The 19,732-nt window shown below is 29.7% G+C and overlaps 2 protein-coding genes across 5 annotated transcripts in view; one reads left to right on the top strand and one right to left on the bottom strand.

The window, feature by feature from the left end:
* The window catches only part of LOC118189464 (mortality factor 4-like protein 1), a 57,961-nt gene extending 46,569 nt beyond the window's left edge, over positions 1-11,392 (bottom strand). The window contains exons 1-5 of one of the 4 annotated variants that reach the window (XM_035360075.2): positions 11,222-11,372; positions 6,658-6,744; positions 6,540-6,586; positions 6,321-6,388; positions 504-590 (exon numbers count right to left, since the gene is read on the bottom strand). In XM_035360075.2, the coding sequence (XP_035215966.1) occupies positions 504-590; positions 6,321-6,388; positions 6,540-6,586; positions 6,658-6,676 (221 nt within the window). In that variant the 5' untranslated portion in view covers positions 6,677-6,744; positions 11,222-11,372. Of the gene's footprint in view, positions 1-503; positions 591-6,320; positions 6,389-6,539; positions 6,587-6,657; positions 6,745-11,221 lie in introns of all 4 variants that reach the window. The other 3 variants (XM_035360080.2, XM_035360068.2, XM_035360087.2) reach the window with 3 other exon arrangements.
* A 431-nt stretch (positions 11,393-11,823) lies between these two features.
* The window catches only part of LOC118189505 (transmembrane protein 181), a 50,865-nt gene continuing 42,956 nt past the window's right edge, over positions 11,824-19,732 (top strand). Inside the window, exons 1-2 of the mRNA XM_035360130.2 lie at positions 11,824-12,032; positions 13,810-13,987. Of these exons, the coding sequence (XP_035216021.1) occupies positions 11,884-12,032; positions 13,810-13,987 (327 nt within the window). The 5' untranslated portion in view covers positions 11,824-11,883. The remainder of the gene's footprint in view (positions 12,033-13,809; positions 13,988-19,732) is intronic.

Here is a 19,732-nt window from a genome sequence, read left to right as displayed (position 1 = left end):
TATAGTACGTAGTATAATATAATTCTAAATACAGTATAAAGTCTAAGATCCGGACGTCCGATATTAGGAATGATCTAAAATCCATGCCATAAAATGCCTTGTTTTTCAAATTGCCAATTTGATGTGGCACCAGAGTTGGCATGCGTTTACACTCGGAAGGACAAAGAAAAAATATTGGGTACTCAAGTATGACATATATATTAGTATACTGGGTTAAAAAATATTAGGTACAAGTTTTACAATAAAAATAATGTTTGCTTTTTATATAAATTAAATTTACAGTTTTATTCAAGCTTGGTAAAATTTTGTAGAATTCACCTTGAATCAAAATCCCCGTTTACCTGAAATTTTGAAAATCGACACCTATCCCCCTAAACAAAGCCTCTTCACTCAGCATTAAGCTTGATGATAGTACATACATATGTACAACTCTGTTCAACTACTTAAAAATAAACAGCAAATATAAAGGTAACTTTCTTAATTTGCAAAATTAATTTTCTTACATATGAGTTTTGGCTAGCTCTTTTTGCTTCTGCAAGTTGGTTTCATTATACTTCAAAACTCGGCACTCAGGCACCCACTCATCCCAACTGCAAATAAAAAAAAAAAAAAAAAAAAAAAAAAAAACAGAGCCATCTATTAATAGAAGTCTCTATTTAACAAAAATTAATTCTTATACTAAATAAGAAAAAATTACCTGTTATATAAAAATGTATAAAGTAATAAAATGTAGTATAAAAATATTAAGATAGATAGTGGATAGTGAAATAACTTCAAAAGTTATTTCCACTTCAGATTCTTCCAAACACAAGCTGTACACTAACACAAGTTAATGCTAAATACAATTTTTAAAACACAGCACACTTATCAAATGAAGTAACTGAATACTAAATATTGAGATAAACAACTGCATAAAACTCAAATAATGATGCTAGATGTAAAACATTAGTAAAGTAAAAAAAAAAAAAAACATTCAAAATCATTAAAATACATACTATGAAAATATCAAAAAAAAAACAACTTTAAAAAAGATCAAATTAAAAAATAAAGACACATCTCTTTTAAGTACTGAAATAAATTGGCACTGACCTCTTTCTTGATTACACAGTCAACAGAACGAAAATGTTTCATTTGAAGTCTCTTTAATTATACATATTCAACTAGAAAGTGATACATCGACAAAACACTATCACAGTTTGGACAAATACATTCATTCTCAGCCTTCAAAAGATACTTATGTATGTTTTGAGAGAGACCAATTCTAAGACTGGTTAAAATTATTTTCTCCTTTTTTCTAGCAGCCTCCCAATACTCTATTTAAGGTTTAGCCATTCTCAACATATTCAGAAGCAGATCATCTCAGAATAATTGCAATTAATTTAGGATTTTCAGTCAAATGATCATTCTAATATCACTATAGGGAACAATCCGATTTGAAAAATCAGTTGCAGACTTTGCTATTGTGTTGGTTAGCTTATTACTTTTTAACCCTACATGCCTAGGAACCCAGCAATAAAAATTCTGGCGATACTTATGAATTTTTAAAATTTTATATATTCGTATAATGTTAACCAATACAGGATTTTGAATATCCTAAAAACTTTCTAAAACTTTTAGTACACTGAGCAAGTTGGGAAAAATTAGAAACTTCTTTTTACATAGCTTACATATGAATGAAAACAGCAAGCAAGATATACAGCAGTCAGTTCCACACTAAATACAAAGCAACCAGTAGGCATTTGTTTGTCCTCAGTCTACCCACAAATGCAGCTCTTACATGACCAACTGTTTTTCAACCATATATATATATATATATATGGGAATCATATATATATATATATATATATATATGGGAACTATATTCATGCCTGTGCTCAAGATAAAGCATCTATATACTATCACATTACTGTTTCTCTTATCAAGATGATGGAAGGCATTGAGGAGCTGAATTTCCAGTTTATCCCAAGGCAGGATATTGAGATACTTTACTGCCTGGCCTTCACATCAGACCAATATTTTTTTATCACTGACTGAGCTCTTTTACAAAACAAAAGTTTGGTAAGAGGTCATGCAACAAATAAAAGGTTGCAACAGTCATCAAGCCTACAGATCTGGTTAGGATGGTCAGATTGTGACATAATACTGAAATACTGACGGAAAGACAGATGTTCAGGCCTTAATTCAAGTGATGGTTCATGACAATCAAAATATAGGCTCCGGATAGAACATGTCCCGAAAGCTGCAGAAGAAATCCACAAAGCTTTGTAAAACAGGATCCAGTTTCAATAAAACTGAAGACCATGCCAATCCATAAACAACTAAATCATAGTCTAATCTACAGTGGTCGAGCACTCCGTAAATGCAAAATTCAATTTCTTTCTCAACAAGTTTCCTCTTCAATTTAAAATACATGGATTTCATTAAAGATTTCTGCAATTCTAAAAAATTGCATGCACTGTGAATGTATAAAGGCAGATGCTAATTTTATTTCTTTAGTAATATGAGCATTGAGAATAATATGAAATTATATATGGTTAGGAACTGTGTGACAGAATTTTTGGAATTTATTGAAGCACCAAGCAACGAAATCTAGAGATGGCAAAATTTTCAGAATTTAGGACAAGCACTCCACAGCGGAATTTAAGGGTAGCAAAAGTTTTAAAATTTAGGGTGGCAGCAGAATTAAGAACCTACAAAGATTGTATCAGGCAGGAAAATGGCTAATGCCAGCCCTGTTTATAGTGCATTAAGACATATACTAATATGAAATCTTTAAGATAATCAGTTTTCAATTTCTTTACTAACTGAAAAATTCTTTCTACAGATGCCTGTCCATGTGATAAGAATAGAATCATTTTTGCAATTTTCCATGTGTGTCTAGTAAAAAGAACCCTGCTAGTCTAGTAAAGTACCCCTAGTCTGTTTGTGTCTAGTAAAAGGTTTTTTTGCGGAGGGGGACCCCCCCCAAACAAAATTATATTTACCAATTCTAAAAGATCAAAAAACCAGAAAGTTTCCTAAAAAAAAAAAAAAAAAAAAAAAAAAAAAAATTAGAAAAGAAAAGCGTAAAGTGGATTTTACAAAGAAAACTGATATACCTTTGAATATTCTGAGACATCTTGAAAAAAACTCTTAAAATGAAAAAATATAAAAAAAGAAAAATTACATTAATTTCAAAGTAATTATAATAATTATTTTGCTTTTGTTAAGAAATGTTTTCGAAAATGTACTTTATAGCATTTATTAGTTTATTTTTCAAATTAAAAATATTGTCACTTTACAATATGGCATGGAAAAATAAAAATGTTATATTTCAATGTTGTTTCTTAGGTATAGTCTCAATATATTATCATTATTTTAAAGATATCTATCAATGTTGTTATGTTTATAAAAAATATTGTAAAAAAATTCACTAATCTCTGAGTTAAAAACAAATTTACCTTAAAATTGTACAAATGTTGATAAGTCGCCAAATTTAGCACCGTTTAACAAAAGAATTCCTGTCCCAAAATGAGAATAGTTACTTTTCATATAACACTTTATGAACCCTTCCTTTAGAAAAAAAGAAACAATTTTGAAATGTTTAAACTATATCATACTGTTTATATTACAAGTAGGAACAAATTTCACATGATAACCTCTCGAATGCATATTTATCAATGAACAGTCAAAAAATATTCTCCAAAATGTTAATTTAAACAAAAAGTGCCACTATGAAAAACAGACAGAAGTGTCCGGTGATTAAAATTAATTAAGCATTAAAAAAAGAAAAACTAAGGTCTTTTAAGGAAATCTGAAGATTATTTGAGTCATTATAAAGGATTGGGCTTACCTATTATGGCAAAGCAATGAACAGCTTTAAAATGAGTGACTTTTCAATAGACAGAGATTTGTATTTATATAACTCATTAAAAAAACTTTAAAAACATCATTTAACCAGTAGATTCCTCTATTCAGAAATGAATTCAGGATGAATTACTGATAATTTATGGTTTTAGCCTTAAGGAGCCTTCTGTACATAGGAGTTGAAAGATTTAACTTTACTTTACAAGCATGGGAATAATTTGAGAAATTGACCAATTATAACAATGTGTCATTTTTTACTCAGCATTTCTGAGATCTAAGGGAATTCATGCTGGTATAAAATTATTATTCTGCTTTTAAAAGAAAAATTTTGAAATTTAACTGGAAAACTTTTAAAACTTTTATATTTTTGTATAAAATATAAAAGACAAAAATATAAAAGTTATACAAAAATATAAAAGTTTAACTATTTTACAGTCATAGAAGCACATTCTGCTGACTACAGACAAAAGCTGACATTAAATAGCAGAATTTTAAGATCCATAACAAAAATATGTAGTTAGAAGTATCAGAATCGAATATACCATACCACACTTCCATGATTAGCTACAGCTGAAGTTAGTGCTTTACAAACTTTTCTACTTTTTTCGTCTATCTCTTACCCAACCTAACACTTTCGTGACCCTGGATATAAACAATCATAGCATTAGGGTGCTGATCTGACCCAGGAAGCAGCATCCAGCAGTAAATTGCTGATATGAAATTTTAGAATTAAATATTTTCCATTCTTGGCAAATAGGAGGGGATGCAAAATCTTCAGTTGCCCCCATGCGCTAAAAATCCTAGCAAGAGCTCTAGATAAAGAGATATATCAATTAAAATATTTTTTGATAATAAATCTAACAGAAAATTTAGTCAAAAACAATTCTTTAACATGCATTAGAAATATAAATTTACCAGATATTAAAGAGGCAAATCTTTGTGACTGATTTTTTGATTTTGTTCACATAAATGCTGAAAATGCTGCTTCACATATGTATCCTTTAAAAAAAATTAAAAGTTTACTTAGAACATTTCAGAAAGTGTTGGAAATCTTGCCCTAACCTCTCCATCCCAAATTCACTTAACTTTTTTTTTTTTTTTTTTTTGTCAAAGTTTCAGTCCTGTGTTGCTCGATAACGTGGAAAATTCTTGAGTGTTTAATTTACCATTAAACATTAAAGACCAACATTGATGATTAAAATTGAATGTGGTTTATGAGATAAATTTTTCTTTCCAACATAAAGTACTGAAGGAAAGCATTTTTGAAATTGTGCCTCCAGACACTTCTAATGATCTAAGACAAATTTTAGAATTAAATCTTGAAAATATTATTTTCTAACAAATTGATAAGCTTCCAGAAGTTGTGTTATTGGCCTAAGAAGGCCAAAAATTATTTACTGGGACACACTGGAAACATGGATGAAACTCCAGTAATGTTTGATATGATAAGAAATAAATTTATTCACGAAAAAGGAACAAACACGATTCACAAAAAAACAACACGTCACAAAATACCTCATCTAACCGCAATGCTTTTCTGCTTAGCAAATGCTACAAGATTAAAATCCATGGTTATTTTTAAAAGAAAGATGATGCCAAAATATAATTTTCCAAATGCTGTTTTCATTCATGTTCACAAGAAAGGATGGATGGACAAAAACAGTGTGAAACTGAGCAAAAGAAAATGTTTGGCAAAAGCCCTCTCTTCTCTTGAATAATAAACTATTCAAAAAAAATTTTAAACGGCAGTGGAATACATGGAAAAAGCATTTACAAAAGACCAAAAATCACTTTCAAAAAATCTAATGACTTTTAAGGAGCATATGAACCTTGATAACAAAGAAGGGAAGGATATAAGACTTGCTCAAAGCCCTTTTGGAAAAATCTCCTTTCCAAATGGCTTTTATTAGCAACAGCGGGCTCAGTGTCTTATCATTAGCATCTTTCTCAAGAAAGCTTGTTATAGCTCTGCTAGCTCAATGATAATTTGGCTGGTGTTTTTATCTCGAGTTGGCAACATTATTTGGCAAGATTCAGAGTCCTTTTCTTCTTTCTTTATCTCTTTTTTCTTTCATATTTTCTACTACCAATATTTTCATCCCCCCTTTTCTGATGCCATTATCTCCATTTCCTTTCCCCCCCCCCAGGCAATACAGTTCTCATGACCCATATTTTCAGATGCCTTGACTAGCCACGGGGCTGGTTTGTTATGCTTTAAAAATGAAACACACTTCAGATACCCTTCCAGGATTCACTAAGACTTCTCGAAAGCTTATACTAATGTTAACATAGAACATCCCACATACAATAAGGGGTAAATTTAAATGTGCCTAAGACAGCTGCAAAACTTAAGTGAGTTTTTGAATTTCCTTTAGGTTATCCTTGAAACAAATTAAATTTATTTCATTTCTGCACTCAAATTAAAAGCAATAAAATACACTAATATAATTGAAAATATCATTTCATATACATACTTCTTATTCCATCCACTGTAATGTATGAAATACTTCATATGTTTATCTTTGATCTGCGACTTTAAGCACTAAATTTTTTTAAAAAAAAGAGAAACAAAGAATAAATAATAGTGAAGAAGAAGAATAAGAGAAAAAACAATAATGGAAATTATAGTTTTGCACAAGCAAAAGAAAAAAAGGCTTTTAAAAATACGTCAAGTAAACTGCAAGATTACTTACTTTTGCTTCATACAGTAGAGGACCATGAAAACAAAGAACTTTTTCACCTAAAAATTAAAAATATCACATAAACAAATACATGTAAAACTGCAACAGAGGGGTAAGAAATGAAACTTACTGATCAATATGAAACTCATTCATTCTTTCAAGAATGACTGGACAAAAAGAAAAAAAAGATTTGTCTCTAATGGCCCATATTCCTTACCTGTAATTAAAAGTAATCCAATGTAGGTGTGATTACTCCAACATCTTACATCATGCTCAGAAATTTTTTTAAATTCAAAAATATTTTTCTCAGTATTTGTTTCTATCTTAAGCTTGGGATACGCCAAATACATAAAAATTACGGCATTTGAATGCATACCAATGCAATTCATGGTAGAAAAGGGAAATCAATGAAAGAAGAAACTTATTTAAATTGCAGAAACATACATTCTATTTATTATCAAAAGCCTACATTTAAATTAACGTAAGATTTCAGGAAGTGCTTTTCAGACATAAAGCCAACATATTTTTTTACATCTCAAACATGTAAATGCAAAACGTCTTAAGCAATTATAAAACTCCTAATGACCATGAAAGTTAACAGACATCTCAGCAAACTTGCACTAAACATACTAGCAGAAGTTTGAAGAAACAGACCACTCTGAATTCAAATACATAATTCACAGACACAAATTATAGATATAACATATAAAAAATTAATCATTTATCATAATTTTTGCACTGCATTGCTACTGTGTATCCATTTTTAAAAAAAATCACACATCCTGACCATTAGTGCAACTTTTCTTAATCCTATACCTTTGAAAATACTCCACTGCATGCTGTTCCTTAGGAAGCAGACATTTAATTTTAATCACTTTTTATAATTGCAAGACATACGTAGCAGTTAATTTATAGCCTTCTTTGCAAAAATTAAAATAGCTTATCAAAAATTAATTGAATTTTACATAAAAACAGAGAAGAGATTTTAATGATTGTTTGTGATATAATGCTTATCCATTACTAGCACTAAATCATACTATCTGGACCCATTCTCCCCCCCCCAAAAAAATGTGATTCGATAGGAAAATATGTCTATGAAGAATGTCTAGTTCCAAGAATGAATTTTTGGAATAATAAGTAATATGATGAATAGAATAATTAGGGGAAGGCAACATCTTCTGAAAGAGAACCATGTAAATGCAATTACATTTTAGATATCATAAGTGGGATTCCAAATAATAATCATATACCTGCTTTACGATACCTTAATTAGGCATTGATTTGCATATATTTTAGTATTAAAAAAAGTCTAACATTATAAAATATTCCAGTTACTTGAGCTTTCCTGTTAGTTGAATGCCAGACGGTGACCATAGCTTTTATTGTAGTACATACTACTAATTCAAAATGTCTCAAAATTAAAAAAAAATAAATGTTAGAAAACGAAAAAATAAATAAAATCTGTTTTTAGTGCATAAAATTAATAAAATGAAACCCTACTTTTATGATTTTCAACGCAACTACACTTCTAGTGATGAAGGCAATATGTCCAAGAATTGTTTTTGCTAGCATACATGAACATGAAATAATAATTGACAATTTACTTTGCTGGGGAAATTAAAGGGCCAAAAGAGTTCATTTGAAATTAAGTTAGTAGTTTATTTTTGAGCTCATAATAAAAAGATTTTAAAAATATTTTTCATTTTAATATCAAAGTTTGAACTTGAATATCAAAGTTTTAAAAATTTGATATTCTTTACTTTCAAGATTTAAACTGTAAATAGTGAAAATCCAAGCATTTTCACAAAATCAAGATAATTTCTTTAATGGAATCAACTTCTGTAAGAATGTTTGATTAAGTTTCCTTTTCTTACTAACGCAGATGAATAAACAAAATAGAAACTTCAGCATTAGGCAATTTAAGGACAGAGGGACAGAATAAGTAGCAGAAAAGGTAGCCGCAGAAATTAGCAAAATAAGAAGAAAAGAAAATAGATAATTTTTTTAAATTTTATGCTTTTACAACTGTTTCCAAAATTCTAAAAAGCTTTACAAAAAATGTTTCAAATCCTTGAATTCATTCATGCCTAGATTTATTGAAACAGGGATCCTACCTTTACATTATTGTACAATGGGGGGGGGGGGAACAAAAAACTGAAAGGTTTCAGATTTTAAATTATGTCCAAAGGAGCAATTTTTTAACGTTTTGTGTGTTACTTTTATTTATTAAATATCATGTTCTTTGCACTTAAACCATAAAATTCAGTTCAAAAGCAATATCGCAAAATAATTTTTAAATGAGCACATCTTTAGAATTTCCGATACACAGTCTCGTGCACTGGAGATAAAAAAATTTTTTTCGTACAACATTGCCATTGCTTGCTTTGAAATCCTCGAGTTTGTTAATAAAAAATTTGCTAAAGTTTTACAAAATATGAAATCGATAATAAAACAAATTCCAAATTGGGGCTTCCAGATGCTCATATTCGCAAGTAGATTACATTATTCAAAATTCGATGGCTCTAGGTACTGTTGTTTTATCACAATGCACGAAACATATATACATTTATGTTTCATTATTCAATTTCTTTAAATATAATACACATATATTACACAGCCATAATGGCTAATCTTTGGAATATGGTAACAGGTAGTTTGGCGACATTTTGGTAAGGCGATAAAGGTTACTAGCTAGGACTTTAGTAGTGTACATGGATAAAGTCAAGAGTGTGCGCAATGCCATTGTTGTGCAATTCTGGGATTTTTTTAAAGTGAAAATAGGTCGACGTGTACATAGTTACCGTGTATGTGCAATTCTTAAAAACACGACAAGCAGTTTGCGATTCTGCACTTTCTCCCAATTTCGCACCTAATCTTCGTCATGATTAAGCACTTTTGTTCCATAAAAGTTCTAGCATAAAATATGTTGGGTAAAAAAAAAAAACATGCCCTTATTTCGTGAAAACAAAATGACATCCAAATAAAAGCTAGCAGATTGCTGTAGCAGGGTTGGTCACCAAATTTTCACCAAAAAATCACCAAGTTACCATAATTCAAAGATTAACCGCGATAATATCTGGTGGCAAACATTTTAAAAGTGAAAAAATGCTTGTAGTAAATCAACACAAGATGCCAAAATGAAATTAATAGTCCTTCTGGGCTAATAAAAATAAATAATAAACACACGTGATAATTATCAGTAATTCTTAATGTGAATTTTTGGAATTACAATTATTTCTGTCATCTTATTAGGTTTTACAGGTCAGAAATAGTATTAGTAGCAGAGTACCGTTGGTAAAATTTGACACAATATTTTCTATATTAAATATTGTCTCTTTATATATTATAATTTTTCTACCGTGCTTTATTTGATTCCATTGTGTTTTATCTATTTCAGTTTAATTCTATGATTAATTATTAAACATTATAATCCCTTCTGTTTATGTAATGTACTGAAAATTTATCAAAAAATTTTATGACTAACATACCAATACAACTTATAGTGTCTTGTATTCTTTGGAAACATAAATTAGCCATCTCTAGAAATACTGTAAAGGTATTATCCTCAGGTTTTTGACAGCAGACAAAGTTAGAAGAAGATGACCCTTTATTCAATCACAAAAGAGTGCACAGACGACCCCACTTGTGTTTACATAAGCCAACACTTCTGGCACCTCACTTATTAAACAAGTAATGTTGAACTTAAAATGTAATTAAACTAGCCTAACAGCTCCTAGGATAAGTTAATCACATAGAAGGCTCTGACTTGCAAAAGCTGATGGAACAAGCCTAATGGCTGGTAGCACTCAACACCACAGAATCAAAGCGGCCTTCATGCAGGCAACATCAAAGTGACCTTCATGCAGGCAAAACATGTAACATGCTCTAAAATCTGCTTTCAAAACATTTACTTAAACAGCAACTCTTTCTCCCTTAATTTGAATACAAGCACTCTAACTGATTTACATTCTGACAGGAAAGCATGAGTGAAAAGGAGAGCGACAAGAAAATTACTTTAAGTAAAAATTAACTATTAGTCAAAATAAATAAATCCTCACAAACTCTTATTAATTATTCATTATCACCAAAAAATTAACATTTTTTCTGATGAGTACTTGCTCTGGTGTTACTATACTAATTGGTGGAAGTTTTGTTTTAATGGTATATGGCTATATTTCAAATTAAATAGCAACATCAATTATTAATTTACCATAAAACTTTAACATACATCCATGCACCAATTTTATAATATTTATAAAAGGCGAACCCCCGTATCACTAAATTTAATTTACTTTCATTGAATGATTTTCTCCTTGGAAATTTGTTCCTATGAAAATAACTCTTTTAAAGAATTCACATATTAGTTCAGCACTTAACAAGAACTCCAGGTTATATTTAAATTAAATTTCTATTAATTATTTGTTAAAGCTATTTTAACTTCTGTCTTAGCTTTGAAATTTCGTAAAAAATTATAGTCGCAGCTTTTAATAACTCATTTTATTAATCTATACTTCAGCTTAAATTTTAGAGAATACTACAAATAGCTTTCAGTACTTTCTATTCCGTAATCTAAGATAAAAACATTTTGAAAGGCAATGAAAATTAATTTACATGTTTTCATCGTCACTCAAATTGTAAACATACAACAACATTCGAAAGATTATTTATCACAGTGTTTTGGTATATTTACATACCATCAGAGAAACGAGCTTTGGGAGCCATGATAAAAAAAGTTTAATAATTTTTGTTCTGTTTCGTTGCTTTTTAACCTACACACTCCACAGACATAAATCGAAAACACATTTCTTCGCTTTCGCTCCCCTCAAAGCGTACAAATACACAAACGAAGAAAACATTTAAAAAGAAACGATACACTCTGCCAGATATAAATGTTGGAAATATATTTCCGGTAGCTACTTCATTTCTTAAAAAGTGTGTCTTTTTCAAAAAAAAAAATTTTTAGAAAGATTTTTACTTTTTTTATTTTTCGATCTAATTTCTTTATACATAAAAAATTATTAGTTAGGGATATGGATTTTTAATATTTTATTAGAGTGCTTATTTTTGCTTTATATATACACTGCAAAAATTAGTTCTAGCAGAACCAACCCTTCTAAAATCTTATTTTAGTTTGTTATTCAAATATTTTTCGATAAAACATTTCACCGAATTATTATCTTAGTCCATAAATTATACCGTAGTATTATCTTAAAGTAAGTGGCATTATGCTCTTCGTTGCCTAGCAACCATAAATCGATTTTTGAAAAGTGCGATGTGTAAAAGATGAAATTTTCCGTATGTTTGTTTTGAAAAGAGAAATCATTAATTCTGTCTATCGCTTTATAGCTCGGAAATAATGCCGTCTGATTTTAACGGATTTAATCCAATGTTTCCTGCTAGAACTTGGAGGTTAAAAATGAGATCGGCATTTTCTCAGTTCGGCGATATATTTAGCGAATTCGGAAAAAACATTGCCCCTACTTATTACCATGATCGTTGTGAAAGGTACCCGTTTTTTAAAAATAATTTTCAAAACTGTGATTTAACATTATCTCTTATTGCAAATTTCTAATGAGGTTAGAATGTAATTCATATTTATAAACGTCAGTATATATTTAAACAAGGCGCAGTATGCATAAATAGTGTCGCATTTTTAAGTGCGCAATAAAAGCATTTTTCAGCTAATAAAATAATAAAAGTATTTTCATAATTTCATTTAATAATAAAGCAATGGTTTTTAAATACATACGTTATGTAATAAAATACACTTATTATATTAAACCCATGGTATATACAAAATAGATTATTACATAAAAATTTATGCTCTTATTTTGTAGAACACTTTATTAATTGTTGATTTTGCAGTTTTCTTCTTTTTAAAAATTTTGGAATAGTACAAAAATGTTATTCCACAATTTTTGTTTTGATAGCTCTGAATTGCTCTGAATTTTATTTTGATTAATTATGATATAATAATAGTAATGTCAAAAGTTTATTTTTTAGGAGGTGTATTCAAAAAATGGGCTTGAAAAAAGCTTACATGTATCAGAATTGTTGCCATTAAAAATTAAAATGAATGACTAACTGTTAAAAACTAAATCCTTTAATTTTTTCCCTTTAATATTGCTCCTTTATGTATAAATTATCAAAAACAAATTTATCCCTTTCCTTACATATGAAATCAAATCAAATTCATTTGTTCCACAAAGAAAATTTGTTAAGAGATGCAACTAAATTTTAATCACTGGGTTTTATTACTGAAGTAAAAGTTAACATCTGAGTAATTACATTTGCCATGATATTTTGCTTTTTGTATAGCTAATCACATAATTAAAATTTTGTTGCATTGCATATAAGAGAGTATGTGTAAATGCTTAAAATGTAAAAGCAGGATATTAGAAACTTACTGTGATATTAAAAAAAAGTTTATAAGGAAATTGTTTACTTTTATATTAAATTATTTATGAAAGGTTTGTCTTCTTTTCAATACTATCATGCTATTTCTTGTGTAAAGAGCTAGTAAGTCAAGAATTAATGTGCTGCAGGTAATAAATGTTTTAAGTTTATTTCACATATCTGAAAGATACTGCCAGATGATGTTTTTTTTAAAACATGAGACAAATCATATGAGGTTCATTTGCTTGCCAATTAATGAATGCATGCTAAACTTATGTGTCAACATTAATTGGTAATTATGTTTATAACAGAATGTGGCATATAATAAAAATTACAAAATAAAAAGAAGACATCTGTCCTCATATGTGTTACTGAAATTAATGAAGATAGTGGATTTTTTCATTAATATAATAAAAATGCCACCCAAAGTTCAAATTTAATAATATCAAATGATTAATGATCATAATAGTATTTTTTTTTGCAAAAATCAACTTTCGTTGTTTTAAATTAGAGATTTTGGCAGATATTTCAGAGAGCTATTTCAAAAAGTATTTTGTTATAAATAACTAGCAGTTCAAGCAAGGCATAACAATTATATATTTAAAGAGTTATGTTATACAATGAAATGTTTATATGTATATATATTTTTATTTTGCGATTTTTGCAAATGCACATTAGCTGTCATTTTATGGGTTGAAAATCTAGATAAATTTACCATAATTTTTTCCCTTACAAAAATTAATAGATGTTAAAATATTTATTTTTGCATGAAAGTTTATAGCATTATTTATATAAATATTTGTGCCCAATATATATTTATATATATTTATATATGCTGTTTCTGTCAGGTTTTTCTTATACATTAAGTTATTTTATTTGTTTTAAGGTCTGTCCAGATGAGATTATATACTATGCACAAACGTGAGTTTGTTCTGGTTTTTTCTGCATTTTTTGCAAGCTTTGGCTTGTTTTTATTTATTGGACTAGCTGGACCTCCAATTACACATACTGTTACTATAAATGCTACTAACCTTACACCGAAGCTTAACAACTCTCAAATGGCTGTAAGTACTTATAATATTAACATATAGGTTTTGAATAATAACATTTAAATGAATTAATTTATGATGTTGCCAATATAAATAATATATAAAGATCTATCTCAGATTTAAATTAAATTAATATCTAATAGCATTATTAAATCATAGCTTGAAAAGTATTAATATTATTAAGTTAGTATGATTCATTCTTAATAATGCAGTACTTTGTTGCCAGTTTCTCTTAATTTGTCTATTGTTTGATAACTATTCTAATTCAAACTTTAATTTAATACTTGTTAAATGCTAAAACATATTTTCCCTTGACGTCCTCATATTTTTATTGCCAAGTAAATCAAATGCTGCAAAATATGCTAATTGTCATAATATTAATTTTTTATTCTACATTAAATTTTTAACGTATAAGTCTTTTTCTTTCAGACATAATTGAAGGAATTCTGTTTCTTATTGGGAAAGATTTTAAAACATTTATGATATACTTATATTATACAATTGATGATTTCAGTATAATTATGAAAAAGTGGAATTTAATCCTTAATTTTTTGTAGAAATTTTATCAGAAATTTTTAAAATGTATAATATATGTAGGAGTTTTATCCTAAATATGCTATATATTTTTAAAGCTCATATTTTATTTTGCATTGCTTTTTTTTTTTTTTTTTTTGTTTGTTTGTTTGTTTAAAGTTTTTATAATATGGGTTCTTTTCATGGTTAGTGTTGTGAAATGCATCAGCTTTAAAAAAAAAAAAAAAAAAAAAAAAAAAAAAAAAAAGAAGAAAGAAAAGAAAAGGAAAAGAAAAAGTAGCCAGTATGATGGAATTAATCAAAAAATACCTATTAGATATATTAACAATGATTATAACAGGATCTCATTATTACAACTTATGCCAGCTTATTGTGATTTTCAGAAAGTCTAGAAATCAGTTAAAAAATTATTAAACTTTGTGTAAATAAGTAAAGAAACCATATTATTAATTTTTTACAGGTGAGTTGTCTCTCATTTCTTTTCAGTCAAAATATAAATGAGCTTTGTGAATAGCAAATAAAAATAGTTTCAAAAAACGTTAGATTTTGTAATTTCGGCCCGTTTTCCTTCAAAGAGTTGAATCTTGAATTTTTCATGTGACATCAGTATTAATTTCTAGCATTTTCAAATATAATACCTTTGTGGAGCTTGATAATGAGCATATAAGAAGTATTAAGGCACACCCCAGTTCTTTAAAAATATGGCAATGCTCATTAGTGTGATTTTGTTTAATGTCATATTTCTGTGATTTTATTTAAAGTTATATTTCTTGTCTGCATAATACACATTGAAAGTTCGACCTTTATTAATAATCAAGTCATTTAATGTATTCTGACTGATCTCACTTAAATTCTTTCATGTCAATCAGTCATGTGCTTAAATTTACTCTTTCTCATTTATGGGAATGCATAAAAGTGTAATAATCCGAAAGATAAAGTCGTTCTGTTTAAATTTGAATCCAGTTTTAAATGTAGGTGAAGCACTTCGAAGCCAGCTTCTCAGTTACTTCTCAGTTTTTAATAAAATTTTTATTCTAGCCGGAGTCCCAAATGCGACGCATTTTTACCCTTTCTGACGATCTTCATAGGGCTCCGACACTTCTAATTTTAAAAGTTAAACTACTTTTTGGGGTCAATAGTATGAATGATTCTCGAAAGATCAGGAATTTAAGTTAATGAATTTTAAAATGGAATTAAAGAATATTTTTCTGATTGTCAGTCACACACAATACAATGAAACACACAATACATTTAATACTTGTTAAATGCTAAAACATATTTTCCCTTGACGTCCTCATATTTTTATTGCCAAGTAAATCAAATGCTGCAAAATATGCTAATTGTCATAATATTAATTTTTTATTCTACATTAAATTTTTAACGTATAAGTCTTTTTCTTTCAGACATAATTGAAGGAATTCTGTTTCTTATTGGGAAAGATTTTAAAACATTTATGATATACTTATATTATACAATTGATGATTTCAGTATAATTATGAAAAAGTGGAATTTAATCCTTAATTTTTTGTAGAAATTTTATCAGAAATTTTTAAAATGTATAATATATGTAGGAGTTTTATCCTAAATAAATTATCCTAAATAAATCCTAAATAAATTTTATCCTAAATAAATCCCTAAAGCTTACTTATGTTCCTTCCAGCAAACACTACATCCACAAATAAATACTTTGATTTAGAAATAGTAAACGTGATGAATGGTTATTATGTTTATGAGATGAGTGCTGTCATGAAAGGTATGAATGAATACACGTGCTAATGGTCAAGGAAACCTTCTTTACGTGGTGCTTCTGCTGTATCCGTCGGGACTAGATCTTTGAGAAGATCGTAAAAAACGCTAAACTAAAACTAAAACATGCCAGTCTGTCGATTGATACGATGATGCTCGATGAAAATGAAGAATAAAAGGCAATGTCTTCAACTAAGGTGACGTGTGAGGAATGTAAGATTTAAATCTTAAATGTATAATTGATAAAAGAGTTTCAGTATCAGCATTGATAACCGAAGAATACATCTTCTATTTGCTTGCTTAAAAATATCCATACATCACATATGAAAAACTCTTGAAGAAGATTGTAAATCTATATGAAGCAGAAAATGTGTTTCAGCAGCAGCATGAATGACGACTGGTAGTTGCAGGCAACTACCAGTCGTTTAATCAGACTGAGACACATCCAAGCAAACACATAAGAAACCTTCGGGAAATAATAATAATAATAATAATAAACCTATATGAAGAGAACGAGGTAAAATAATAAATGACCTGAATAATGGAGATAAATTGACAAAGAATTCTTTATAAGTGCTGAAAAGGCTTTCTATATTTTTAACTGCAATGCAGTTGCGGCTTTCTGTCTGTTTACAGGACATGATTGCCGCCTACCTGCACTTCTTAGGCATTTCAAGCGATACTATTTGCCCACTTTGTGATTCTGGAGAAGAAATGGACATGATCAACTGCTTCGATTTGGGGCTCTTCCTGATCTTACAGAGGAGTTGAGGTACTGGGAGGCAAAAACGCTCCTTAAGCAATGACTTTGGTCTTTTTGTTCTTAGTTCTCTTGTTTGTAACCTCTGTTTATAAGATTTTAGTTCTTTGTAACTTTTTGCCTAGCCATTGGAAATTTATAAAAGGAAAAAAAAAAAAAAAATTCCCACCAATTCGGTCAAAAATTTCTAGAAACACTAGGAAAATTAATGATTTATAAGCAAAATTTTGAGAAATAACTGCGTTCTATAAGCTCATTTTACTTCTAATTCATATCATATTAATAATTGCATTACATTTTTTTAACATATTTCCTCTAAATTAGTAAAATTTTGTTCCCATTTTTTAGGACCTTACTGTTTTAATGCTGTCATTCTGTTGATGCAAGCGTGTCTAACTCATGGGCTGCGTGCTACTGTGCTACTCTCACAGCTCGTTGATACGACCCGCATTGTATAATCAAATTACAAGGTATTTCTCCCGCCTTCCTAGCGTCCCTTAGTGGTGTAGTGGTTCTGCATGCAGGGCCGGTATTCCAGAGGTCCGTGGTTCGATTCCCGGCGAAGGCGATTGCTCATTTTTCATCTTGCCTGCTTCCAAATTACCTAATGTCTCTACAAAATGATGAATAAAAGCGGAATTTCATGCGGCATCGAATTTGAGAATGAGAACTAATTAGATTACTCGTATTAAGCAGAGCTCTTAATTTTAATGAGCTGAATACGTGTCTTTGAAGCCAAAATAAGAAATGAGAGATTTCACGAAAGAATGATAGCACTTGCAATTAGACAGAAGTTTGTCAATCTCTCATCAAGGACAACAATTTAATTCGCTCAAGAAGTCTGTTTGGAAAAAGGCACATATAAAGAGCTAAAAATAAGCAGCTTTGATAGATTTGATTTCATCAGAAAGCTTTTATAATAGATTTGGGGAAAATCCAGCTGCATTTTATTTTCAACTATTAACCCAGCTGCTCGATCATCAGCTAATATCAAATGTCTTTGTAAACTTTGGAAAAAGGGAGAGGAGAAAAAGAATTACTATTAAAAAATGCAATAAAACTGTTTAGCGTTTAACGATAATTCTTATTGATGAGGTTTGTTTATAAAAGCACGTATATTTGCGTACACCCTTTTTCACTGTATAAAGCATCCAGGTAAGTAAATATACAAGTAAAATATGAATGATAATTTTGAAGGAATATCTTGAGTATACTTGTGCAGTGGAAAACTAAATTTTGCAGATGCCCATAACAATACAAATTAAATTTTCATCGTTAATAAATATTAACCTTTACTAAGGCCTTTGACTTATTTTTGTTAGGGTACGCTGCTCTCGATACATTTTTATTGTATCATAGCATAATGTTATCAAAGCAGCTGCGGTCAAATGTGAACACATTAAACAACTGTAATTCTCAGTCAACTTAATATCAGATTGCTTAGCAGGGCCGCACCGTGCGGGTCTTCGGGTTCTGCCTTGCACAAGGCCGCCCGATCTGAAAGGGCGCCATTTTAAGGAAGTATGTAATAATAAATTTTTATTTGAGATTGTTGATTAGGAAGAAAAACTTTCACACAGATTGCGCGATCAGCGTCCAATTAACGGACGGGTTTCATAGTTTCCATAAGGCGCTAAATGCTTCAAAACATTAATTTACATATCGTGTTTTCCTGGTGTCAGTATTATGTTAAAGAATGCTTGAGGTTTCTTATGCCTGGACATGATTATGCCTTTATTCAGTGCTACGCCGGAATGACTTGTCTGAACCATTAAAAGGGCGGGAGGAGAGAAAAAGAGCAACATGGAATATCTTTAGTCGGTTTATTTCTGTAACTGGTAACATATCAAAGCGTTAAGATGTTTGTGCTACAGTTGCAAATATAATATGATTCTATTTCATTCCTTTTAACAAAATGCTTAGAGCAGATTAGATAATGGCGCAGTACGCGAAGGCTGTATATCTATAAAGAGTTATGTTTTCGTGGAGGAATCTTTAAAAGGAAATTGGCTGATATTTAGATTACACAGGGAGAAAATCCGAAAGGACCCATGCAGCAAGCCTATTCGCTGCGACTTGAACCCGGACCGAATTACCCATATTCAGAAATCTTACATCTCGGCCGTTTGTGAGCTTAGCAAAAAGGACTTGAATGCGTTTATTGACTAGTTTTAAAGATTGTACATACTTTTATGTCCATACTTTAATGTCCATAAAGTTAGAGCATAAAGACGGAAAGAGGAAAAGGACTGTACAGCGTAAAAGGTTTCACCCGATGCTGCTTTGTTAGTCCAGCATCGTTTCCAACAGAGAGTATGAGAAAGAGATGATATTGCGAAATCTCACCCTTGGCAAAGTAATTATTAGATTTTTCCCTAGCGGATTATTGAACAGTAAAAAAAAAATAAAAGAAGTGCATTGGCTGTTAGTTGCAATTTCATGTAACCAATATAACGCTTCGCAGTTTTGAAAATGAATTGCAAAAATAATTTTAAATATTCTCAAAACCATTGGGAAACTTCATAAAAAATTGAAATTTCTGTTTTAAAAAAGTGGAATAAGGATTTTTAGAGCACTGCCTTCAAACTCTCATATCACATAGGAACAGAATGGAGGGAGGGGTGAGTCAAAGGAAATGCACTAGCCTTTTTTATCTTTATATGTCTGAGAGAATCTGAGAGCGCATATAGCAGTATTTTTTAAGCTGTTTTCTTAGGCCA

The sequence above is a fragment of the Stegodyphus dumicola genome, chromosome 1 (genome assembly GCF_044657685.1).
Source record: "Stegodyphus dumicola isolate Sdum_Otavi_A_Nest chromosome 1, ASM4465768v1".
Lineage (NCBI taxonomy): Eukaryota > Metazoa > Arthropoda > Arachnida > Araneae > Eresidae > Stegodyphus > Stegodyphus dumicola.
The sequence above is the reverse complement of the archived record's forward strand: the minus strand, read 5'-3'. Positions and strand labels throughout refer to the sequence as shown.